This window comes from Aptenodytes forsteri, unplaced genomic scaffold (genome assembly GCF_000699145.1).
Source record: "Aptenodytes forsteri isolate BGI_AS27 unplaced genomic scaffold, ASM69914v1 Scaffold455, whole genome shotgun sequence".
Taxonomy (NCBI): domain Eukaryota; kingdom Metazoa; phylum Chordata; class Aves; order Sphenisciformes; family Spheniscidae; genus Aptenodytes; species Aptenodytes forsteri.
Window position 1 is genome coordinate 494,875 of NW_008795914.1, and position 26,358 is coordinate 521,232.

Here is a 26,358-nt window from a genome sequence, read left to right on the forward strand (position 1 = left end):
GGTTGGGGCAACCCCTGGTATCAATACAGGCTGGAGAGAAGAGCCCAGCCGAGCCGAGAAGGAATGCGGGAGGATGATGGATGAAAAACTGGACATCAGCTGGCCATGTGCGCTTGCAGCCCAGAAAGCCAACAGTGTCCTGGGTGCATCACCAGCAGCGTGGCCAGCAGGTGGAGGGAGGGGATTCTGCCCCTCTACTCGGCTCTGGTGAGACCTCCCCTGAAGCACTGTGTCCAGCTCTGGGGTCCCCAGCACAAGGAGGACATGGACCTGTTGGAGTGGGTCCAGAGGAGGGCTGGAACCCCTCTGCTAGGAAGAAAGGCTGAGAGAGTTGGGGTTGTTCAGCCTGGAGAAGAGAAGGCTCCGGGAAGACCTTATTTCAGCCTTTCAATATATAAAAGGTTTTCTTAAGAAAGATGGAGGGAGACTTTTTACCAGGGCCTGTAGTGACAGGGCAAGGGGCGATGGTTTTAAACTGAAAGAGGGCAGGTTTAGACCGGACATAAGGAAGAAATGTTTTTCGATGAGGGTGGTGAGACACTGGAGCAGGTTGCCCAGAGAAGCTGTGGATGCCCCATCCCTGGAAGTGTTCAAGGTCAGGTTGGATGGGGCTTTGAGCAAGCTCACCTAGTGAAAGATGTCCCTGCCCATGGCAGGGGGGTTGGACTAGATGACCTTTAGAGGTCCCTTCCAACCTTAACTTGGGGCGGGGGGGGACGGACACTGCCAGGGCTGCAGGGAGCGAGGCCAGGTTTCACAGGACAACCCCAGGAGCATGTTGGGTGTGTGGCAGCTTGCGGGGCCCTGGCAGGAGCGTTTCTGAATTCACAGCGTTATTTGCTATCGCTGTAATTCAAACTACATGTGAGCGTTAAGTCAACAGTGAGTCGGAGCCCGTGACTTCTTGCTGCGGCGGAAGCAGGCTGCACGTCTGGTCCTGATAACAGCAGTGGCAACAAATCCAAGTGTCATGCGGCGTAACAAGCACTACCTGCTTCATCTGGTCCTGCTCCCAGCCACCGGCACGCCAACCCTGCACGTGTACGTGGCTGTGCACCTGGGAGCTGGCAAGCCTCTGTGGGGGAAGCGGAGCGATTAAACCGTGGTGATGTGCTCTGCTGCCTCCTTTCCTCTCCCTCTCTCCTCTGCCTGCTCCCATCGTCCAGCTGCTTCTGGGCTCACAGCCCTGCACTGGGACCCGCGGCCATGGTGTGGTCAGCCCCATCTGGGATCTTCGCAGGTGCCGGAGCGGGTGCAGGGAGATGCTGCAGCCCAGCATCACGCTGCAGGGACACGGGGCTGGGAGCTCTGCCACCTCCGCCAAGTGACAGCTGCCTGGCCACACATCGTTTGGGGCTGGGAGCTCTGCCACCTCCGCCGACAAGTGACAGCTGCCTGGCCACACATCGTTACCTCCCAGGTTTAACCTGAGCTTCCTCACTGCTTGCCTGGAGCTGGCACATGGCTGGCTCCAGGCAGTAAATCTCACGGCATGGGTACCAGGGTCTGGCAGGTGTTTCTGCCGGATGGATGGAGCAGGCAGGTACCAAGGGTATCCTCACCTCTGATGGGTGACGTCCTCACCCGTGCTGGCAGCGCAGTGGGCACTTCCCAAGGGATGCCTCACCCTGAGCACCTTTGCAGAGCTCACGGTGCTGGCTGGAGGATGCCCAAGTGTCCTCACCTTGCTGGTGATTCACCCCAAGGTCCCCTCCTGCTGCAGCCCGGCATGCTGCTCTGTGGCCGGTGCTGGAGTGGGTGCAGCCAGGTGGGTGCTGCACTGGTCTCGCAGGGCTCTGTCATCTGGCACCCAGCCATGTTGCTAGGTGCAATGGAAACCCTTAGGTGTTCGGGGGGGATGCAAAGTCACGGCTTTTTCTTGGCTTGGGGTGCCCGGAGCTCATTTGTTGGCTTTTCACCCTTGGTCTTGTCTATTTTGAGCTCCTGCAGAGGTGCTGGGGGCTGTGGAAGGACGCCCGCAGCTGTGTAAGGGGAGCAGGGCCCTGCTGTCAGCTGGGGGATTAGCACGCTACTTAATTGTAAATGCACCCACAGTGCTGACACCTCGGAAGAGCAGCTCCAGCAGCCTCCGTCACCTCCGAGAGCTCCTGCTTTTGCTTCCTGATGGATTTTCAAACCACAGACGTGGGTGGGGTGGTGTGTGGATTGACAACGTGCTGCAGGGCAGCGGCAGCAAGTGAGGAGCTGCCACATGAGGAGCTCCAGGAGCCGCTGTCGTGACAGCTTCGTGAGCCTTGCAGAATGCCCTGCTCCCTTGTTAAAGAAAAGGAAACAAGGAAATAATCTGAAGGCATGCAGACAAGCAGCACAACGTACCGGCTGCTCCCTTCAGAGGTGGGCTGGGAGAGCTGCCGGTGGTCCTATGGAGCAGAGAGGACACGGCTAAATCTCTGCCGTTGCATTCTCACAGGATGAGTCCAGCACGATGCTTGGTTGCAAGTGTCTGCTAAATAAGTGAGAGGAAATGGTGTTTCTCTGGTTGATGCCACAGGCGCACTCCTGGAGGACCACTCGTTTCCTTTTAAGATAAATTTGGGCAATGCTGTTCAGGAGAGCCTCGTGTGGGATTCGGCTGCAGAGCACAGGGCAGAGGTCTGAAGTGGGATTTATCATTTCAGAATCTGCTGTTTCAGGTACTCCCAGCCCAGCTCTATCTGCTGAAATTTGCTTTCCCCTCCCCTGGGTGTCTGCAGGGTCCTTCGCTGCAGATGCACGTGGGAACAGGGCAGTGGGAATTTATATTTCATTAGCAAGTGCCTCGTTGTCCCTCTCAAGATGCTTTTCCAGATACAGAATTACTTGCAGCTTGGCTGCCAATGCAATTCCCAGTGTACTGATTCGCCTCCTTTCTTCTGTGTCTTTGTTGGTGCTGATGTAGGACCCAGGACTGCTCCTCCCGAATCAAAATATTGTCTTTGGCACCAGCAAAGCATCAGACAGCCAGAGCAACAGTACAGCGGGTTTTAAACACGTGGTATTGACCTCAGCCGCCTCCAGCTCCAGGCTTTCCTGAGTTCCCCTGTGCTCCCAGCTTAAACAGGAGAACTACCCCAAAAATCTGTTGTTGGCTCCTCTGTAATGTCCCTTTTCCCTCCAACCTGCTCTGCTCCTGGCTCACATTTGAGTTTTCCCATTTCCAGCGTGAAGCTGCCTGGTCTCTGACAAGCCCCCATCGCTTCTGGGTTTCCAGCCCTTTACCCTCCTGCTTGGTGCCGTCCGTGCTCTTCGGAAGGTGAAGGGGATGCTGTAGGGTCTGAGCCCCAGGGTGACCAAATTTTACCTGAGTGCAGTCTGACGTGAAGTCGGTGCTGGGAGTGGCTGCACACGTGTGTGTGTTCATGTAGACACAGGAGGGAAAGAAGGGGGTTACATCTCGTGATTATTTTATTGTCGGAGCTGTAGGCCTTAATTCAGTAGACCCTACAGAAACATGACCATCGCAATCCATGAGTAGCCTCAGGGGTGACCTGGGGCTCGTGCCTGCCTTTCCTTTAGCTTCACCCTGGCTGCATGGAGAAGGTGGGAGTTTCAAAGGGGCTTTCCCTAGTGCTCCCGCACAGCGTTCCCCTGAGACATGGAGATTTTGCCTAAGAAATAACATTTCTTCTGGTTTCTTTGCTCCCCTCACTGCTGCTGAGTACTGGTACTTTGCAGAAGAGAAAAGAGGTGCCATCAAACCTGTTCACTTTGTTTATTCCTTAATGGCTTGTTCAGTACTGTCTTAAGCTATCACTAAATATCTTCCACAGAGCTTTGCAGGGAAAGGACCAAGGTGTCAGAGGTGCTTTTTCCTGGAGTTGCTTCATGTCCCCTTTTGAACGGTGGCTGGACCAGATCTGAGTTTCCACTGGACACGTCAGAGCCCTGAGCCCTGGCTCCAAGCACAGGCTGTGCGGGACTTGTGGGACACTTGTGTGGATGGAGCAGAGCCCGTTCAAGCCACATGCCCTATTTTTGGGTGCAAGCTGGTACCTGGGCTGGTTTCTCAGCTCCTGCTTCCCTGTGTTGTGGGTGACTCTCCTGTCCCGTCTTACTGCAGCACCTCACCTTTAATTGCAAAATGATTTGTGGCTGCAAATGTGATGTTTTCCAGCAGTTCTGCTGGGGCTGAGCCAGCATGAGGTTTCCTTGCCCTGTGCTGAATTGCTTTGCAGGAGCGCTCCTCTCCTGGCCAAATCTACTGAGAGCCAGCACAGGGAAAATTTCTTTACTGGAAGAGTGGTTAAACATTGGAACAGGCTGCCCAGGGAAGTGGTTGAGTCACCATCCCTGGAGGTATTTAAAAGACGTGTAGATGAGGCGCTTAGGGACATGGTTTAGTGGGCATGGTGGTGTTGGGTTGATGGTTGGACTCGATGATCTTAGAGGTCTTTTCCAACCTTAATGATTCTATGATTCTAGGGGGGATGACATTGCATTTGCACGGGAGGAGTGGAGAGAGGATGCATCACTCTTCTGCTTTGATCACGCGTGGGACCCTTAGAGCAGTGCGGAGGCTTTTCCCTGGGGCTTTCCCATCTACAAGCAAAATTTAACACTGAAAGTGCATTGCTGCTCTGCCTCCCCAGAGCCTTTGGGGACATTTCTGTGCCATTTCACCACTCCTTGCTTCCCCTGAGCAGCCCCTGGCTTAGGATGGGGTTTCCTCAGTGCTTTTCAAACTACGTGCTGGCTTCTGAGCACCTTTGCTTCCCTCTGCTCCTCTCGCAGGTGATGAAGCTGCGGAAGCTGGCCCAGCAGGTTGCTAACTGCCGGCAGTGTCTCGAGCGCTCGACGGTCCTCATCAACCAGGCAGAGCACATCCTGAAGGAGAACGACCATGCGCGGTTCCTGCAGACAGCCAGGAACGTGGCCGAGAGGTGGGCTGGCACGCTTGGCTCAGGACACCGATGGGATGTCGCTGGAGTTGTCCCCTGGTCACAGCTCCCTGCCCAGGGACACCCTGTCGTCCCCCCCCCGCAGCCTTCCAGCATGCTGCCCTCAAATAAATGCCGATCAGGGGTGTTGCTGGTTCCCATCCCTTGCAGGACATGGCAGGTCCTAACCAAGCTGAACATCTACTATGGGAGCAAACATCGTTCCCTGGGGGGGGGGAAAGTGGTGGAAATGCCAATCCAAAGAGAGCTCGGGGGGCAGTCGGGGCTGGGACCCCCCAAGAATGGAGCCCCCCCACCTCTCTGGGTGCCTGTCCCCAGGCTGGGCCACCCTGCTGGGGCAGGAGCAGTGGTTAGTAGGTGCGAGCTGGTTTCCCGACGGCATGTAATGTCACCACTGCTTGCACTCTTCTAATCCCCCGTCTCGCCGCTGCTGGGTGTTGGGAGCAGCCTGCACCCTGATGTGTATTGATGGTCTCTTCCTTTCTTTCAGGGTCGCCATGGCAACTGCATCCTCTCAAGTTCTGATACCAGATATCAATTTTAATGATGCCTTTGAAAACTTTGCTTTAGATTTTTCCAGAGAGAAGAAGCTGCTGGAGGGGCTGGATTATCTAACCGGTGAGTGCACAGGCACACTCCCCACTGCCTGCGCCCCGTGTCTTCCCTGCAGCCCTCCTCCCCGGCACCCCGCCGAGGGCTGGCAGGCGTATTGTAAAGCAAACTAGGTTGCCACTCATCCTCACCAGTAAAAAGTGCCTGGTCAGCTGTGGCAGAGCAGAGGCTGTGCTGTCACCAGGACAGTGACATCTCCCCATGTTCCTGTTAGCTCTCTGCTTCTCCCGGAGGGCAGGGGGAAAAGTTCAGAAAGCAGTTGAAAAATGACGGTCTCCACGACCCGGGGAGGAAGCTAATGCACATAAAGATCTGAGAGGGCAGAACATCCCCATTCCTGTTTGCACTCTGCCTCTCCCGGAGGGCAGGTGGAAAAGTTCAGAAAGCAGGTGAAAAATGACGGTCTCCACGACCCGGGGAGGAAGCTAATGCACATAAAGATCTGAGAGGGCAGATTACAGAGACAGAGCAGTGAATTAACCAATTATTATACTTCTAATGCACTGCATGCTTTAGCATTTCCCTTTTGCTGTCCTTTCTGTGGGTCTCGGTGCTAAATTATGAACTCCTGTGGGGAGAGACCTTGCCTGGGCCTCTTGGTGCTGCCTTGATGCCTGTAGCACAGGCTAAATGCTGCTCTTGCCCTCGTCCGGGGCGATGCGGGGTGTCCGGGAGGAGCCCTGCCGCAGCCGACGCTGCTGGACCGTTCCGTGTGCTGGAAAACCAGGGGGAGGCATGAAAGCTTTGGAGAAGCAAGGACATCATCACTCACCCAAATCCGATTTTATTCATTGTGAAGCAGATCAGCTTGCAATGAAAAATTAACAACAAACATGTGTCCGGAACAGTTACGGGACGAAATACTTATTCCACAGTCAGTGCTGAGAAATAGCTGGATTTTGAAGTGGCTTCTCAGCTTGTTTCAGGGTGGGGGTGTCAGACCTGATGGAGGCAGCAGCGATAACCCCTCATTCTGGCACACCTGAAAACACACTGGCCCCTGGATATTTAGTTATCGCACTAAAAAGTTTAGTTAAGTAGGAAACACAATGACAGATAAAATGAGACAATTGTTTGTGTCAAGAGACTGCTCCCCGCACAAGCCCATCTCTATCCTTAAGGGAGCAAAAAAGCCCTAGGTATATTAAGAAAAGAAAGCACAGACTTACTGAAATACGTTATCTGTGATCTCCTGCAGCACCGAACCCGCCGTCCGTCCGAGAGGAGCTTTGCACGGCCTCCCATGACACGATCACCGTCCACTGGATCTCGGAGGACGAGTTCAGCGTCAGCTCCTATGAGCTGCAGTACACCATCTTCACTGGCCAAGCCAACTTCATCAGTAAGTCGCTGCGCACCAGCTCAGTTTGGGGAACCGTGGTCCAATTTGGGAAGACAAAAGGTTCTCGGGGAGAATCAGCAGGTTTAAAGGCTGGGAATTAGGGGAGGAAGGCGCAATGAAGGATCCTCTGAGGACACCGCCTAGGGCTGTAATGAAAATGATGGAGGACCCCCCCGTGCTGGGGGTCCATAACTGAATTGTTTTGCCCTGCACTGGGTGTCTGCAACCTCTGGCTCGGTGAAGCATTTGGTGCATTAGAGGGTCTCGTCCGTCTCACAGCTACCGGATCTGTACATCTCCCACCGTGCCCTGGGATTGTATGGACAGGGCAGCGCTGGCTGCTCTGTGGGCTGGTAATTAAGCGTGATTTATATATCCTCCATAACAATATTGAGGCATGTCTCCAGGTTATTTTTCCTGAAAATAACTGTCACACCTAATTATTTTTGCACACCACCACAAATTTGCGTGGCAGGAATGGGATTTGAGGACTGAGGAGGGCTCTCGATGATGGGTCTGTAGTGGTACCTAATCACTTAGGAAGCACTGTGGTCAGACAGCAAGGAACCTGCGGCTCAGGTGGCAGCATCCAGCTCCTCTGGGAGAGCCTGGACTTTATGGACTGTGTGGTGCTCAGCGTATTTTCCATGTCGTGATATCTTCTAGTGCAACAGGACAGCTTTAAAACAGTTTTATAGGGCTGAACCAGCCCCCAGGCTTGCCACGAGGTCAGGCCAGCAATCTCTTGGATGCAAAGCTCCCTCCTGGATATTTGTTACTTGATGAAGACTATGGTAGTTATGGGGTTTTAAATATTACAAATATTTTAACACTGCATTTAACAGCTGGCTCCACCATTTGGGGAGGGACGTAATGGGATCCAGAGACATCCGCACAAGGGATGGTTGGTTGTTTGCAAGGCACCCTTGGAGGCGGGGTGTGTCTTCAACCAGAGCGAGCAGGAGAAAGCGATCTTGTGGTTATGGTGACTTTGAAGGGACGCACTCTGCCCCTGGTCCTGCTGCCTGAGTGCGATGGAAAACAGCAGCAGTGAAGGCAATGAAGGAAGCAGAAGCAACAAAGGGAAAAGGAGGTGGTGGGAGACACCTGTGCAAATTGGGGGGTGGTAGAGCACCTCTGGCAAAGCATTGTTTTGTCCTGGCGACCTCCTGCTGCTCTTCCAAAGATCAGGACCTTAAAAACCAGAGTTGTCCTCCAAGGGCATCCCAGCCGTGTGCGGGGGCTCCGGTGTACCGCTGCTCATCAGCATCACCGTTAGTCGAGGAGTCTGTGCTTGGGACGATTCCTACCAGCCCCTCACAGCACCGTGCCGGCCGGGGCCAAAAGTAGTCTGAGGGTGCAAAACAACACTGGGCATGGCAAAGCCAAGCTGTCGCAGGCAGGCTCTGCCTGCAGCTGTGCCGAGTCTTCATGTGGTTGTACCTACCTGTGCAAACCTCCTCATCTGACATCAGGGCTGGAGTTTGGCTCTAATATTAGCCAGGTAGAGTTCATCAGACATCCTGAATCATCTGAAGGCTTGAAGGTAAAATGAGCCAGAAATTGCCTGGGGATTAAAACTAAAGGAATGTGCCGAATGTCTATTTAATTTCCTCCCCCCACACCTAAATTGATCAAAAGAGACTCAGACTCTGAGCTTGTTGGCACCATGGCTTATCATTAGGGCGGGCTGGTAAACTGCAGGTTGAAAAAGCCGGGGCTGGAAACTGTGACACCCCCCCACACACACAAGGACAGATGCGTCACATCTGCAGGAGCCATTTAGTCTTCCTCCTTGTTTGTTGTCAGGAAGGTTTATTTGAAAAAAAGAAAAAGCTGGCTTCTTTGTCCTTGCCATAAAGCCAAGCATGATTTGCCAGTCTCAGCAGCAGTGGTTTATTCCTTTGGGTGTCCGGTGAGTCCTCGAGATATCAGAAATATGTACCTGTTATGATTTCTTGTAACACTGCCTTTTTCCTAAAATTGGAGGGAAGGGGTTTACATTCTGGAGGAAAGTTAATTTGTGGGCTGAGTTATAGGAGAGAGTCCAGGGAAACTGTTTGTTTCATATGAGAAAAAAATATGGATGTTGTAATGGGAGAACAAAAATATAGCTTCCAGTTTGTCCGTCCTGAGGTAGTGCTTTGGAAGAGCACAGCATCCCCACAGCATGGCTCTTGCAAGGAAGTTTTATTCCTGGTTTTCCTTAGTAGCACTCACCGTTGTAGGAAGTGCTGACAAAACGCTTCAGAGTGGGCTTTTTGGGCCGCTGTCAGTTTATCTCACTGGTCAGGAAGACATCGGTGCTGGAAGCGTAGTGTCGCAGCACAGGAAGGCTGTTAAGTGCACTTTAAAATATGCAGGAAGCTGCCAGAGAAAGTTACTGCTTGCGACTTTCAAAGCTGGATAGCACTTGCATCCCCAGCCTTGGCCAGCAGCCTTTGCCCTCATTTTGGAAAACAAGATGATTTATTTCCTCTCGGTCAGAGGTTAGTTATGGGTGCCAAGTGCTACAGCAGCTAGATTTCCCCTGCTCAGCTCTCCTCTCCTCCCCCGGCCACAACATGTTGTCTCCAGCATTTTGTTCTTCTCTGAAAGCCTGGGAGAGCTCAGTAACCTCTTTGGCTCCGTTCTTAGATGGCCACCAGCCTCCACCTCCCCTGCACCTGCCAGCTGAGGAAGAAACGTGGACCATGCTGGTATCACCAAATTGTTTAGGTGGGGAGGGACACCTGAAGGTCTTTGCACCAACTCTGCGTAAGCCAGGCTGACGTAGAGCTCAGTCAGGTTGCTCAGGGCTTGTTTCTTTACCATTGACCATCTCCAAGGATGGAGAGTCCCCAGCTCTCGGGGCCCTGCTCCAGTGCTTCCCCACCCTCAGCTAGAAGATATTTTTCCTTATCTAACCAGGTTTCTCCCGCTGCAACTTGTGCCCTTGCCCTGGGGCTGTGCCGGGGCCCCTCGGGGAAGGGTCTGGCTCCCACCTCTCCCCAAACGCCGCTTTGGGCACGTGGCTTGGAGTCCAATCCATTGAGGGGCGTGGGAATTAGTCACCTACCCACCTTTGGGGGCTGTGTGGGTTTGGCACAGGTGTTAGGAAGATGGGGGCTATGGAAACCACAGGGTGATGAACAGCAAGGGCAGCTCTGGGGCACACATCAGGAGTGTCTTCTTTGGCTGTCTTTGGTAGCTCTTCATAGAAGGAGTAAAGAAAACATCAATTAACACCTCAGAGGATAAAATGAATAATATATTGTCACTTGAAATAACACAGTCAGGTCTGGGTGATGAGAGCCATTTGAGTCCTGGCTGAACTCATGCATGAAGAGACACTGGAAATAGTGCGCTAGGGCTCACCTAGCAGGAGCACGAGGAGGCTTCCCATGAAAGGAAATACCTTTTCAAAGAGCACACAGTTGGCCTGTGGAAGCCATCCCCTTCATGCTCTCTTTAAAGCCAAGAGCTCGGCAGGAGTTGGACAATTTTATGGATGACGAAAGCTGGAATAAAAAGGATTTTTTTAAGCTTTGGCAAGGATAGAAGCCCTCAGACATCAAGACCAACCCCTTCTTGGTTGTTTTGGGAAAGAAACCTGCTTGGGAGGCCAAATCACTCCCAGACTGTCGTCTCTCAGCCACCTAGTCCTTTCCGATGAAGGATCCAAAGCTGATCCTTGTCTGCAGAGAGATAACACCTACCAGTGCTTGGCTGAAAGCTGTGTGCTCCGATGAAAGCAGCTCTGCGTGTAGGATGCAATAGGTATCACATCAATTTTATTTTCTACTCCAAATAACATTGCTCTGCTCCCCTAGGCCATTTTCACGTATATTTTAAACCAAATCCAGGCTGACAATGACTGCAACCTGCTCTTGTCCTCCGGCTGAGTGAGCCACCGGAGATAAATAAACACCCCAATGTAAACCTTAAAAGAGGAGGTTGGTATGTTTTCCAGGCTCCTGCCTTCCAGCCGTGCACATGTATGCTGGCGATAGGAGGCTAAAAACCCTCCTCCAGTCACCCTTAATTCACAACCCGCTCCTCACGTATCGTCTCGCTTTTGCCTCCAGACCCACTGGATCCGAGAAGCCTCCAGCTACTGCTTCTGAGCTTCCTCCTTATTCTTCTTTTGGTTTAAAGCAACAGTCCTGTGTCGTGATAGCTGCCCCCAAGCCATTTTCTGAAAGCCCAGAGCTTCTCTGTGCTGCAGCGGATGGTCCTGGGCACTCGCTGCCCCCGGCCCCTTGGTGCCAGCGCTGGAGGTTGCTCCCGAAACCCTCAGCGTCCTTTCCCCCAGCACTGGCTGCCCGAGGTACTTGTGCGACTGCAGGTTATTCTCACCCCAGCCGTGCCAGTGGCAGTAACAGCATCTGTGGCAGCATGCAGGGCTTTTCTCCTTTCCTGGAGTGCTGTGTCATCCCACCTTAGATACAACACTACATTTTCAGTACGTGCTGGGCCCTGCAGCTCTGGCAGCACAAACTGCCGCAGCATTAGGGCTTAGCGCCTCCGTGGTCTTCGGGCTCTTAATTCCTTTCCATTTCCAGAAAGAGTTCAGGCTCCTGAATGTTTTCCAAGTGTCCAGATCCTGCTCCCTTTGCTGGGAGCTGTAATTTTCTTTGAACCACTTTGCATACCAGTCTACACAGGGAGCCGAAGCATCAGCATCCCTTGGACATGGATTGTTGCTTCCCACGCCAGAGCACTGAGCGCCGTGCAGGAGGAGGATTAGGGTGCAAACATGTCCCTTTCTGCTGCTGGCATTGCATATTGCAGCCCCCAGAGCAGCAGGGAGCTTGTCCTGCAGGAGCAAAGAAATGAGAGAGGATGATGGTGGGCATCACCTTTTCCCAGGCACTGTGCCATCTGCCCTGGCTGGAAGGTGCCACCAGTTGAATTCCTCTTTCTCTGCACCCTTTCCCCATCACTTCCCACAGCGGCATCTTGAGATGCCAGTGCCCCACCCTGGCTTTGTCTTACCAAGCATTGCCTTCATGTGGTAATAAAAAAGGCTCTTTGAGTTGCTGGGGTTTATCATCTGTGGAAATTTTCCTGCAGGTGCTCTTAACTCTCAGACAGACGGTAAATCAGCCTGAGGGATGCATGGTCGTTGAGCTCTGCGTTAGCAGCACGTGGTTTTTGTATTCTGTCCTTTCCTGTGAATAAATCTTCCCTCCCCTCTCGTGTACCACAGGTCTCTACAACTCCATGGACAGCTGGATGATTGTCCCCAACATCAAGCAGAACCACTACACCGTCCACGGGCTCCAGAGCGGCACCCGCTACATCTTCCTCGTCAAGGCCATAAACCAGGCAGGCAGCCGAAACAGCGAACCTGCCAGGCTCAAGACAAACAGTACGTGCCCGGGCGCTCGCCTCGCGTTGATGGGTGGTGGGAGAGCAGCTTCATCAGTGCTCGAGTCCAAAGGGGTATGGCTGAGCCGCTCCCTGCAAGCCCACAGTTGCTGGCAGCGTGATGGAGACCCCTGGGTTATTTAAATCATTTAACCGTCTTACTCGGTGTCTCAGCTCCTTCCCTGCCTCGAGGGATGGTCTCCTGCTACCTCACGCAGTGCCTGGAGCTCCCATCAGCTCTCTGCTCCTGTCAGCGCCCGTCCCTACAGGTCCCTGGGACAGCTGGGATTTTAGGAGGTCCATCTTTCTGGTCGCTTTACATCACTGGGCTTTTTGGGGCTGATGTATGGAGTCCCAGGGCAATTGTGTGCTTGTGCATGGCTTTGCTCACAGCGGGTTGCAATTTTGGGGAGCCATAAGGAGACTGAAAAGTGTCTGTGTGGCAGTGTATGGGGCTTTGCAGCCGCATGCAAAGCAGAAAAGAAGTTGCACTTCACATCGCCCCGGGGACGGCCAAGGAGGGTTAAATATGTCTAGGGAAATCAGAGTGAGATTCGATCAAAAATCAGAGGGCAGCGGAGCCAGACCTGTCCCGGCAAGGAGGGAGTTTCTGGGTTTGCAGTGAGAGGAGGGAAGCCTTTTCCCATTGAAGGGCAGCAAACACCGCGGGGCCGTTAGCACCGACTGCCTGGGGGGACGTCACAGGAGAGACAGCGTGAAATGTCGAGGGAGAAAATAAGTCGGCTCTCCAGGCTTCTGCCCACAGCTGCCTGCTCCATCACCGTGTCTCTCCGATGCGCATCGAGGCTGTCCCTGCCCAGCCCTGGCGAGCACGACCCTCCCTTCTGTTTCCTTTCCCAACGTTGCAATCGCTCCTGCCTTGACTAGGCTTTCAAGATGATTTATCGCCTCCACCTCCTCGTTTTCTTTGTGTGACTTTAAACCAAATGAAATTAAGTAAGGCAGTGTAGCAGTGGGGCTGGACGGAAGCTGCCGAGAAGCAAACTCCAATCCAATTCTGCCTTGTTTATTAAAAATGTATCCCTCCTGCGGTTGCTGTTTTTAAGTGCTTCCCCATGCTTTGAAAGGCGCTCGCTTTGGAAATAAGAAATAGGTGGCTTGACAAGCCGAGAGCGATGATGTGACACAGCAGCACAGAGGGGAGCGAGGGCGGTTTGCTTTAGTAGCAGCTCCCAGGGGACGGGGCTTGCTCTTTTGTTTTTTTAACTGAGTGTCAGTCATCAGAGATGCTGGCACACTGCTGAAGGCTTCTCTTCGGAGATGAACTCGATTAAATAAGAGCCCAATCAGGTTTTGAACTCCCCTTGTTGCAGGGATGTGTCTGCAGCAGCTTCCTGCATGTTTAAAATCTCAAGCAAGCCTCGCCTGAAGCGCTGTACAAGTGGTTATGTATGACCGTAGTTTTGTGTGTGCCAGGAGCTCCTCTCACACGACCGAATGACCGAGGAACCGATCCCAGCGCCTCCTGCTCAGGCGATGGGAGGGAGAGGCGCAGGGCGCTAATGGGCATGCATTCCTCTCTGCCACTGTCTCAGCATTTATCTGCAGCCCATGAAAAGCGTTTAGGGAAACTTCTGAATGTTTGATTTAGCAATAGATATGTATATAATATATATTCATAAATTTTCTTTCTGTGGCCAGCCTCAGTGTACGAGGGCTCCTTTGGGGTGTTAGCTGCTTATCATCAGGGGTGGTGCCGGCTGAAGGTGCAGACGCTTTGTGCTGCACCCCCAGCACGTCCTCGCTGGCCGTTTCTTCTGCCTGTATTTGTCGTTATGTGTCAACAGGGTTTTCTCCTTTTCAAGTGGGCGATTAGAAGATAGTGCCCACTTTTCAACTGCTGTAACCTTGGCAGAAATGTCAGCAGCCCGACCAGGAGATGGGCCAATTAGCATATTTCACAGCCCTCTTTCTGCTCCTGAAGAGATGTTTGGAGAGATTCCTTCATCGCCAGAAGATCGGTGTCAGGACACATATTGATTTCCGCAGCATTAGTGCTGTCAGTGCTGGTGCTAAATCTATGTTCCCAAACTGCCCAGACAGAAGAGCTTGGGAGAATAGTTTTGGTTTAGTGACAGAGAGAAACTCTCCTTTGCTGAGTCTGGACCTGAGTAGGTCTTATTCATTAGCAAGTGTCCAAAAGTGGATGAACGTGCCAGAATACAGGGACAGTCCCAGCTCTGGTAGTAAATGAAGTGCAGGGAAAGTGGTTTTTACGGTCCTTGCCTTGACCATTGCAGACTGGTCTTATTCTCACTCACATTTCTGTCTCTTCCTGGTTTATGCATCTCTTGGTGAGACCTCCTGTGTTGTATGGGGTGGCTCACGTCCACATCCCATCTGAAATGTCAGTTTGATCTCAGCCGGAGGAGTGGGTTTGCTGCAGCACAAGTTTGCTGCCTGAGCGATGGTCTCCGAGGTCCCTGTTAACGACAGGATTGTGTTAGTGCAGATGCTTTCTAAGGAGCAGGATGACCCTAAGCTCACTGCCCAGCAGGGTGTCTGTTGGAAGATTCATAGATTTGGATGGATTTATTGCTTTCCTGCGACTTGACAACTCAACATTACAGTCCTGCAGCTTTGCTTCCTCAAAGTGATGTCTGATGGGAGGACAGTAATCACTACTGTCAAGCTCAGTCTGCAAGGCGTCCTGTGGCCCACAGCCTTCTTCAGCTTGTTTGCTTCTGACCACAGGGCAGCTGGCTGAGGGCTTATGGACCGGGTTGATAGTCCAGCTGCAGGGTCACAGGTCCATCAGGTTTTGTACACGGGTACTTCTGAATATGGGGCGCGGGTGGCATCTTAGATGGCTGGTCAGAGCAGGGACGTTGCTGCTGCAGGCTGAGGGGGAGAAGAGAAGAGCAAGAAGGGCTGGCAGTGTCTTACTGTGGCTCGGTTTGCTCTTCTGCTGGGCAGACCGTGGTGGACATCTGCAATGAGGACAGAGATTGTTTCTTGAGAGCGGGAGTACGTATCCATCCCTGCCTTTCTCTGCGCAGCATGCTTTCAGCCGAACGCGGTCACCTGCCGTCTGCCCTCTCTGCTCTGCCCCGTCCCCTTGCCCTCACAGCGGGAGGAACAGGGTGCACAGGGAGCTGCCGTACCACGGGGCACGAGCCGGGGCGGTGCTGCTCCGGTGGTACCGCTGCACCGACCCACCCGACGGAGCAGGCTTGCTGCTCCTCATCCACGCAGCTGAATGTCGGAGGTTGTCTCTTGCTTCTGGGGGATCTTGGTCCAGTTATTTCTGTAGCTGTTATGTAAACCAACACGCAGCCCTGTCTTGGCTGTCCCTCTGGATGGCTTTTTTGACACGCTGGAGCTGGCATGGTTAGCAGGACCTGCTGAGCTTCACCGTAATTGACTCCTCCCATGAAGCATCAAGAAAAGAAAATCTGGCAGTGTAGCCGCCCCATTAACAGCCCTTGTCTTGCAGACAAATTACTGCTGAGGTAGATAGAAAACTAAATATTCTTATCTGCACCCAGGATGGGTAAGCCTCCTGCCTCCGCGCTGCCCTCCCTCGTGCACCTCTTCCAGGGAGCAAGGGGCGAACAGGAGCATCCAGAGCCCGTGCGTCTGCTCACCTTGATGGGTGGCAGGAGCCCTCTGAGGCCCAGGGGAGCTGGGCAGACGCCGGGAGTCCCACAGGCAGGGGGTACAGGCTCCCGCCTGCCAGCACCTCCCCTCTGCCCATCTCCATTCCCGGCACACCACTGACCTGCCTAATTAACCTTGAACATTTTCCTAGCGGCAACGCCGGCTGCCCCCTCCTCCCTCTTTGCTCCCACACACCCAAGGCCAGCCAGGATTTCCTCTTTTCTGCTCAGGCGCTGCACTGCTCGAGACTTTGCAGGGAAGGGAAGCTCAATTAAGCTGATAAACACCCCGGAGGGTGCAGCTTGCTGTGTCCAGCCCTGGAGCTGGCTGGTTTCCCATGGCTCTCAAGCCCCATGCCGGCACCATGGATGGATAAACCAGCAAAAGGCTATAGGGAATGTTCTGGCAAGCTGAATTTGTGAGATAAAAGTTATCCGAGTAACTGGCCCAGGATGTATATGTTAATGAAAACTGACGGGAGAAACTGCCATAACTCCCGGTTCTCTGCCAGGCAGGGCTGTGTTGGGGCTGGAGAGGTGCACTGACTTGGGAGCAAAGGGGAAGATGATGGAGGCTTTGGGCAGGGAGCGGGTACATGAAGGCTGCTCTGCCCACGCTCCGTCTTGCGCAGTCAAAGCCTCCCCCCAGAAGACATTGCGGAGCAGTGTCCATCTCGTGGAGGGAGCCTGGCTGGCACACTGGCATCTCCATCTAGCCCAGCAGCACCAAGCAATTCTTTTCTCTTGCTTTGTCTTCCCTTGCCTGTGAAAAACATAATGCTCTCCTCTCCCTTCACCTCTGGTTTGTGCTGCCCGCAGGACAGAAGTGCAGCCGGGGCGCTGGCAGCATCCTGCAGCTGTGGGGCAGCCCCCTCACCTGGCTGGGCTCTCCCGTGGTGGCTGAGACCCGCTGCCACTACCCACCCCGCGTCAGGAGACCTCTGCTTCTCCCAGCCATGCTGTCCTCAAGTCATGAATCCTCCAGCATCTTCCCATAACCCCCCTCGTCCAGCACAGCATCGTTTGGGGTGCATGGTGCAGGCAGCCGCAAATGCAGAGGACCCTGCCGGGCTCACGCGCTGGGGATTTGAGGCAGCTGAGGTTGGGACCATTGAAAGTCTGTGAAATCCGTGTTGTTTGCCAGTGCCAGGGTGGTATTTTGGGAAGGGGGTCAGATGGGAGCAGGCATCCAGCTGCGTCCTCTGAAATGCCCTCTGTCCTGAGCAAGATTCTGCAACCCAGCCTGTGTGCTTTTTAGCGCCCATCTTGCCCATCACAGCGCGCTGTCTGCAGATACAATTCCAGCCCTTGGGCCGGGATGTGCCAGCACAAACCAGCGACAAGGGTTGGACTCCAGTTGTTCACACTGACCTTAAAAAGGGGTCATCTTCGTGAAAAGGGCTGTGACTGTCTCTTTCCTGACAGAGCCGAGTATTTTTATACCTCCCTTCCTCAAAGCTTGTCTCTTTGCATTACTGCTGGAAAAAGATAGCTACAGAAATATTAAAATAGCTAGAGGAAAGCGGGGGGGTGGGTCACTCCCAATTTGCAGCTTTACTTTCAGGCCTCTCAACTCAATTATCTAGCAAATTGGGCTCTGAGGAAAATCAACACGAGGTACCATCAGGTATCAGAGAGCAGCGCGGATGAGCTCCATTATGGGGTCACACTTGAAAGCTCTCCAGCCTTGCTGTAGCTAGTGCTGCCGGCTGTTTGCAACGGTTTCTAGCCCTGGCTTGGAAACCCCCTCACTGCATAGCGTTGGCGTGGGCGTTTCTCCTCACCAAGACTCGGTGTCCGTAGCCGAAAACGGGAGCGTGCAGGAGAGCACGGCTCATTGTGCATTGCAGTCTGTCAGCAGCTCCTTCCCCCGAGCCAGGCCAGGGACCGATCCGGGTACCAAAGCCTGGTTTTAAAGTTGTTTGCAGTTATTTAAGGTGTTTTGCTGCAGCTGCCCTGTTCAGTTTGCTGTGTGCTAAAGTAGATGAATCCCTATAGAAATCCTATCTGGTATCTATATGCTTTTTACTGTATCTTGCATGAAAACTCACAGCGACAAAACCCACTAGAACTCAATTTGCTTCTTTACAACACCTTGGGGTTTTGTTTGCAAAAACAGGGATAGTCTGGGGGCTTCTAGAGGGAAATCGTTGAAAAATAAGGAGGTCAGATGAAGTCTGTGCTTTGGAAGCACATGATGGGGGAGTGCTGGGGAGTTCACCCAGCTTTGGTTGAGCTGTGCTGAGGGCCCTGGTGTGACGGTCCCAGCTGCCCTGCCCAGCAGAAGGCACATGGCCAACGTGTGCACCGTGCGGGGTTACCTACAGAGCCAGGAGCTGAACGCAGCCCCATCGTTTTACACATCTCTCCCGGAGTGATGTGGTCTGGGGCAGAGCATGGAGGATTTTTTTCTGTCCCATGGAAAGGAGATCGCTGTCGCTGCTGCTCAGCAACTGCTTTAGCTCAGCTGCACTGAACTGATGTGGGTTCACGTGCAGCCGATAATATACCGGGACTCCACTTCGCAGTTCCCTTTAAGAAAAAAATAGGGAATTACAGATGGAAAAACCTCTGGGAAAAAAACCAAGCAAACCACCATTAAATTTGCAAAGCCAAGAGCACAGGATTTAAAAAGCACCAGAATTATGTTGCATGTGCAATTTAATTTTATGCCTGCTCTTCCTGCATTATGCAGCAGTCTTTAATGCGCGGTCCCTCGCCCCATCGGGCTCCCCGCGGGTGCCAGTGGTGAGGGGCTGCAGCGGAGCAGAGCACCTGCTTGCTGGTGTCCCCGGCCGGGCTCGGCGGCTCGGAAGAGCTGGCACCACAGCCATCCAGTGCCTTCATCAGTCGCACTTTGTCATCAGCGCTACTAAAACAGACTGTTGCAGAAATGTTTGGTGCAGAATTTCCACCCCTGCTGGTACTCTCCATAGAAAAACCCACGGGTCTCGTGGGACCCCACTGCCCCACACTCAGCCCCTTCCTGACGGCACGGTGCCCACACAGGCTTAGCGGGGCTCCCTGCCGCCGCTCCCCTGGAGATGAGTGCCGTGCTCCCCGTAGGAGGGTGCGGGGATGGAGCAGCAGTTTCCCGGTGCAGCTTTTCTTTTGCAGCAGCAGCCAGAAAGGATCGGCCACCAGCCCTCAGCACCCCCGGGGATGCTCCTGTGTTGTACAGAGGGGTAAACCGAGGCACAGTCTGTGCCTGAAGCCTGTGACCATGTAGAGATGGACCAAGAGATCCTCAGGGCTGGGCAAACCCATTTAGCCGTACAAAAAAAATGGTGGTGTATAGAGAAGGCAAAGTCTGTCCTGAACCGAGAGCAAAGAGAGTGATGGGAAAACACTGGAGCAGGGAGCAGAGAGGCTCCCCAAACACACTGGCTCTCTCACCTCGCTACCCCGAAATGGAGGGCTTTGTTTCAGGCGTCTCAAAATGCAACCTTCTGGCTTCTCCTTTGCACACCTGGTCTTGAAATGACCCTAAATTATTAAAGGAGAAAAAAAAAGCATTGAAGCAAAAGGGATTGTGAGTTCCCCCCTGAAAAAAAGCTAAACCTGGCTCAGAAGAGCTGCTCTGGCAGGGCAGTGGGGGGTTCAGGGGCTGGGCATCAGCCTGGGCATCGCTGGCAGGGCTGCCCATGAGCAGCCCAGGCAGAAGATGCACCAAATCCCCCAACTCTCCATACTGAGTAAGTCTGTGTTTGCAAGTATTTTTCTGACCCCATCCCTACCTGTGTCCCTGCATGCACAAGACCTGGGCTCGGGAGCCAGTGAGGGTCAGTTTTGCAGTGAGGCTGCGTGGCACCAAAAATTGGAGCCTTCCAGAAAAATCCTTAGCGCTCGCTGTTGAATGTGTTGTGGAGCTGGTGCCCAAAAGAGACGGTGTTTATCAACGTGAGGGAGGGCAGATGTTCCCCTGGCCTTGCAGATCTTCAGGAGGGTTTTATCAAAGTGAGCAGGACAGCCAGTGTGTGTCAATTAGGAAACAGTTTGGCTTTCTGTGTGCTGGTAACGTTACAAAGGAATTGCAGTTGGGTTTCAAGCCAGCATTAAAGATCTGCAAAATCCATCAAACTCAATTCTGTTAATTGCGGAGGAAGCCCCGGGACATGCGCTCACTGGCTGGCCCTGTGCTCACACCTCCCTTCCAGCCTCCCCTAAACACGGGTTGGACCCGATGCCTTTGATTTGCTTCCACCACCGTGTGCACAGCCCAGACTGCCTTCTCCAAGTGGTGAGACCTTGTTTGGCAGTGGAGAAGCACTGGAAAACCTCGAGCGTGCTTCCTATAACACGTAATAGCAGCCTGTGCACTATGGAGAGCAGTCTGCGTCAGCTGCTGATGGGGATTCAGGGACGTGCTCGATGCTGCAGTACTGCTTCTGTGATTCAGCATTGTTATACCAGCACTTAAGGGTCTGTTCTCCTTTCCCTGTGCTGATATAACTCTCATTACTGCTAATAGAGTACGGATCCATTCAGGAATTCAGGCTACATGCCCTGCCTAGGTTTGGTTCGCAATGCATCCTGATGGATGCCAATCCAGTGCCATTTCCATTACCTGGAAACATCCCCCTGTTTCTGCCACAACATTTTACATCATAAACAGAGGGCAAAAGGGAGTTGCTCTGATGGGGAGTGAGGCATTTGAAGGGGGTGATGTGCAATAAGGAGACCCTGGACATTCCCCAGCCCCTCACTTAAGGATCCCTGCCAGGACAACACAGCCCTGCCCGACGTGCCATGCTGCCCAGCCTGGCTGCTCCCAAGTCCGGATCCTCCCTGGGGGCAGAGCTCACTCTCTTCAGCTCATTTATCTCTGCATTTTCGAGTTTCACCTCCTTTCCTTCTGTTTGGTCTGGGAAGGTGAGTGATTCCCGGGCTGGGGAATAAGCCCAAAGTGCAGGTGCTGCTCTTGTCCCTGCTCCCCTCTGTCTCGCTGGCGGTGCCGGGGGTGGTGGTTTGCTTGCAAGCGTGGGCAGCAGTGACTTGCTTTCTCCTTCCAGCAGGGCTGGGGAAGCTGCTGCGGGCACCAGGGGCACAGGAGCAGCCCAGGGCGCAATGGCTTACGGATCAGCCTGTGACAATAGATGCACAAGGCACGTGGATGTGCCTCGGCGTCTTACTGGGCATCTGTAATCCAGTGTCCTTGGCTGGTGGGGGAACCTTTGGCTCATGGAGGAAGTCCAAAGAGCCTGGGGCAGACGTTTCCTGCCATGTTCTGCCTGCACGATGATGGTAACAAACATAAATCCTAATCCGTGTGTCTTCTTCTAACAGGTCAGCCTTTTAAGCTGGACCCCAAGATGGCTCACAAGAAGTTGAAGATCTCCAATGACGGGCTGCAGATGGAGAAGGACGAGAGCTCCTTGAAGAAGAGCCACACGCCCGAGAGGTTCAGTGGGACAGGATGCTATGGCGCAGCAGGCAACGTCTTCATTGACAGTGGCTGCCACTACTGGGAGGTGGTGGTGGGATCCTCGACCTGGTAGGCAGCACCGTTTCTTCCCTCCCTCTCCTAGAGGCCCTCAGATTTCTGCAGAGATGTTGTGGGACACGCTAGGATTAAATACCAGGGTTTTGGCAGAGCTGCTCATGGGCAGGGATGTGGTCGAGACCTGAAATCTGGGTGGCTGTGGCTTTCAAGAGGTTTATGAGGTTCTCCTCTCTGCCAGAAGCTTTTGAGTCCAATCCAGTCAGGCTGCAAGGTGAAGCTTGTATCTTCATTTCCCTCACCTACTGAACCTGCTAATGCCTGCCAGGGCTCAAACCTCACCCCGGCGGCAGGGCAGAGGTGCCACGGAGCTTTAAATCTGCTGGTTTTCCCATGTGCAGTGCCCTCCCCTGGGCTGCCTCGTGCAAGGTCCCACTTAGCTGGACCAGACGTGGTTATAAAGTCTGAGCTGGAAGGCTAAGCAGAGGGGAACCATGGCTAAGCAGAGGAGACAGGCACGTCTCCAGGGGAGGTTTACAAAGGCCTGGCGAGCCACTGAAATATCCCTGTGAGGGCAGGCAGCTCACGGGGAGCCTGTCCCATGTCTGTTTCACTCTGTTTCACCCTATATTCATACCCCAACATTGCAGGCTGGCAGAAGAAACAACCCCAAGCAGCGGGTCCCCCTACTCATAGGGATGTACATCTCTGACCTGTGATGGCAAAAGGGCCAGCGGGGCAAAGCAGAGGGTGATGCTTCGCTCGCCGTTTGCTTTCCATCACCCTGTGCTGCTGCTGCATGGCTCTGCCTCAGGAGAGGCCACCTTTATTGCCACGAGCTGCTTCTCTTGAGGGAGGACGAGTCCATGTCTCCCTCCCATTGGCAGGAACGCAGAGCTTTGTCCCCACCTCGGGCCACCTGGCATCTGCTGAAGGCCACCAGGCTTGGTGGAGCACAAGGAGCGACGGCAGCCCAGGATGCAGCGCCTCCTCCGCAGTGATTGCTCTCTGAGGTTTCATGGCTGTTCTCTGGTCCAGGCTCCACAGGTGGATGCTGCGAGAGTGGGAGGGCGAGAGCCAAGCCTCCCTGTGCTCCGTGGGAGATGAAGGCAGCATTCCCAGGGGCTACAAGGATGAGGATTGCTTTAGCCCCGCTCCTCCCCAGCAGCCCACTGCCTTCTCCCCAGCGCCCTTGTCAGAGATGCTTGCACAGAAGCACCGCCCCAAGTACAGCTTCTCGCTCCAGTAGTGGCAAGGAGCATCCTTGACCCCACAGCACCTCCCTACTGCATCTCAGCAGGCACCCACAGCCCAGATTTGCCCTCAAACCCAAGCCCCTGCCTGCAAAACGCATGCAGGCAGCAGCAGAAGGGATGAGTCAGGGATGCAAGGTAGCGTACCCTTCATTAAAAAGCAGTTTCTGACTTCAGCAACTTGATTTGTCAGTTGTTTCTCAAGCAATTATTGTATCTGGAGCTGTTTCTTAGAAATGGATCTGTTCCAGGCGTTGTTTTGCTGATGACCGAATACTGCAAGAACTTCAGAGGAGGAAATAGCTTTCAAACACACAGCAGCTCCTTGGGCTCTGCGGAGGGGTGTGTTCAGGTGCAGGACGGGCACTGCCGCGTGCTGGAAGGCAGCTAATTGAGTCAGCTGTGGCTGTGACTCAGAGCGAGCCCGGAGCCCTGTGTCCTGGTGAGGCTCGTAGCAAGGATGCTTTGATCAAAGGCGGAGTGGGACCTGCAGCTCTCAGCAGCCTTCAGTGCCACCTCCTGTCTCCCCATGCCTCAGCCTCTGCACCGACACTGACAGCCCTTCCCCGCTGTACCCCATCCCTTCGTTGTCGCTGCAGGCAGGGCAATGCTTTCACACGGGTTAACACTGCCAGTGCTGTTCATGTGCTGCCTCCTTCATGGTGTGTAACGAGGACTCGGCTGGTCCTAGAAACCCACGTGCATCTCCGGGAGCTCCAGCCGAGGAGGAACTGGTATTTGAGTGCTACTGCAAAACACGGCTCCTCTCCCTCAAAGAGATCCGCAAGGGAGACAGAGCACGCCAGCCTGGTTTGGGGAACGGATCGTCGCCTGGCTTTGCCCTTCTCCCCCATCCTGCTCTCCCCAGCCGGTCGCTCTTGACCAAAGCTTGCTGGTTCTTACAACTGACCAGAGGGATTTTGAGAGTGGCAGCAGTCAAAACCCAAAGAGACACGGCACACACTATCTTCATGCCCCCTAACTCATGACCACAAGCTTCAGGGAACTGATGCTCTTCTCCCAGGGGCTTCAGGCATAGCCAGGAGGGAAGGTCTCACAGTGGGCTGGAAGCTCTGCTCTGCAGTGGCAGGGGGAGCAGATCAGGAGCTTTTTGTCCCGGGGGTTTGGAGGAGAGGGGTGTCAATTCTTGCCTTTCCCTGAACCCGGTGCTTGCAGCTGCTGCCTGAGGCAGAACACCAGAGCTGATGCTCGGAGGTCATTAACAGAGAAAACCCCTCTCCCTGACCCAGAGAGCTGGCTCTGGTTTCTGGCTGTGCCTGTCTCCCCTCTCTGTTGGGGAAGGGGGCCTCAAGGAGCAAGCACAGCAGCAGCCCCAGCTCAGAAACTGCTCCCAGTGCTCACTCCCATCGGGCTCAGCCTCCCATCCACCCCCAGGATGAAAAATGCCTTCACACAAAGCATGCTCAGAAGTGAAACAATTGGGGTTTATTATGAGAAAGCCCCTACCAGGCAGATCCCCAGAAAGCTTCTGCTACCGAGCCGAGCCGGGAGGCATTACAGCAGCATTATCAAGCTGCTGCATTGTTAAAGCTGCTTGTGCAGCACAATGGGGCTAAAATGGATGGTTCCTGCTGAAAGCACCCAGCTGTGTCACCTCTGCCTCGCCCCACGCAGCAGCAGGAGGTTGTATGGGGAGGGACTGATGCTTTTCCCCAGCCAAGCCTCTGCAAGCAGCTTTTCAGTCATGTAAAGCTCTTGCTGTGCTGCTTTCACAGTCAGGCAGACTTTTAAACCATGGGGTGCCAGCAGCCCTCGGGGCTGGACTTTGTCCTGCGCCGACGCTGAAGGTTGCTAAGCAAAGCTTGTCCTCTCTTCCAGGTACGCCATTGGCGTGGCTTACAAGTCAGCCCCCAAGAACGAGTGGATTGGGAAGAACTCCTCGTCTTGGGTCTTCTCCCGCTGCAACAACAACTTCGTGGTGAGGCACAACAACAAGGAGATGCTGGTGGAGGTACACCCGCAGATGAAGCGCCTCGGCGTCCTCCTGGATTATGACAACAATGCGCTGTCCTTCTACGACCCGGCCAACTCCCTCCACCTCCACACGTTTGAAGTCTCCTTCATCCTACCAGTGTGTCCGACCTTCACCATCTGGAACAAATCCTTGATGATCCTCTCGGGTCTGCCTGCCCCAGACTTCATAGATTACCCAGAGCAGCAGGAGTGTAACTGCAGGCCCCAGGAGTCCCCGTACGTATCAGGGATGAAAGCCTGTCACTAGTCTGTCCAGCCCTGCCCGTGCCCCATGGTGGCACCAGCGATGCTGGTGGGTGCCAGCGGTCAGAGTCAGCCGCCGGGAGCCTGCCGGCAGCCGTGCCAGAGAGCCACCGTGCAGCCGTAACACTCCAGCAAGCGAGCGCCGTCCCACACGCAGCTCAATGTTTTTTTTAAGGGGAAAGAGGAAGAACCTCTAACTGCGGCTGAAAATAAACTCCTGTTGGCGAGCTCCGCTTGTGTGCGAGTGTGGCTTGTGCAACGCCTTGGTGGTGTGCTCCGATCTCTCCCGAAGCGGATTGTCACCTGGATGGTTTTGTCTTCCCTTGGGGGCTGGAAAGGCTGGGGTGGGTTTTTGGGTGACCTTTTGAGGCGCTACTGTGGTCAGAGGGATGTCTTGTGCATCCCCGCAAGGCGCGGGTTGGAGCAGGAGGGATTGCCTTTCTGGAGCCAGCTGGTAGCTTGTTTCAAGAGCCAGGTGGGACCTGAGCATCGTTTTCTGGAAAGAACTTTCTGTTTGGCTGAAGTCTGGCAGCTTCTCTGGTGTGGTAGATAATTGCATAGACCCCTCGCACTTGGTGAGCGCTGGCATTGGTTATGTGGTGGATGGTGGTTATGATGTGGTGGATGGTCTGCGAGAGCGAAGGCAGCGCTAAGAAGGACGGTCCCGCTGCCTCTCCCGGCCGTGTGCATGCTGCTGCTGGCCGTGTTCCCTGTGCTTGGCTGGGTTTGCAGTCCCACAGAGGACAGCAGCCAGCTGTGGACCCCCACCCCACCGTGTCTCCTCCTTCAGGAACTCACCAGGAGTCAGGGAGGCCCGCATCCTTAAGGAGCAAGCCGAGGAGCGTCTCGCCCCCGGCACAGAGGTTTGGCAGCTGCTCCTTCCCGATGCAGGGTCTGGCCAGCTGTGCCCCACCACGTGCGGCTCCGTGTAGACCTCCATTAGTTTCATGTCTGCTGTCCCTGCATAAAAAACACATCTCTCTGTGCTGAGCAGATGGTCAAGTCCTGCCCAAAGACCATTTCTGTGCTTTATGACCCAAAATCTCAGTTTATGACCCCAAATCTTGGCTCTTGGTTTGTTCTCCACCATGGTGGTGTGAGCGTGGAGCTGTCCTGTTTGCTCTGTGGCAAAGGACTGAATCCGTCCCAGGGGCTCCAGCCCCTGGTTACTTGGAGCTCTTCAGCTGCCACCAGTGCTCCCAGTAACCAGAAGCACCAAGTCCCCTGGCCAATCTTTAGTTTCCACATTTGCTTAAAAGCCAGGAGGAGCTGGGCCGGGCACACCGGTCCCTGTGTCGCAGGGAGCAAAGACCCAGTGCGGGCACCTGCAGCCAGGGTCCGTGGCACGATTCGGGGCAGGTGGGCGTGCGGATGTCCACGTCGCACCTGCGGCAGGCAGCACGGCGTGGCGGGGATGCCGGGGGAAGCGAGGAGGTCAGGCAGCACGGTGGCCCAAGACGGGCTGGTGCTTGAGATTTGATCTGTGGTGTTTGAAAACCCCTTTTTCTCCTCTGGATGTGGGGCTGTCAGGTGCCTCGGTGACATTGCACGGGGACCGTCAGGCTGAGACCTCCTGGCTCTGCCAGCCTTTTCCTTTCTTTTT

At 54.1% G+C, this 26,358-nt stretch overlaps 1 protein-coding gene across 2 annotated transcripts in view; it reads left to right on the forward strand.

The window, feature by feature from the left end:
- The window catches only part of MID2 (midline 2), a 94,465-nt gene extending 69,487 nt beyond the window's left edge, over positions 1 to 24,978 (forward strand). For both annotated transcript variants that reach the window (XM_009284598.2, XM_009284599.2), the window contains exons 4-9: positions 4,732 to 4,880; positions 5,389 to 5,516; positions 6,709 to 6,852; positions 12,044 to 12,205; positions 21,111 to 21,318; positions 24,357 to 24,978. In XM_009284598.2, coding sequence (XP_009282873.1) covers positions 4,732 to 4,880; positions 5,389 to 5,516; positions 6,709 to 6,852; positions 12,044 to 12,205; positions 21,111 to 21,318; positions 24,357 to 24,759 — 1,194 coding nt within the window. In that variant the 3' untranslated portion in view covers positions 24,760 to 24,978. The remainder of the gene's footprint in view (positions 1 to 4,731; positions 4,881 to 5,388; positions 5,517 to 6,708; positions 6,853 to 12,043; positions 12,206 to 21,110; positions 21,319 to 24,356) is intronic.
- Positions 24,979 to 26,358: the final 1,380 nt, after the last annotated feature.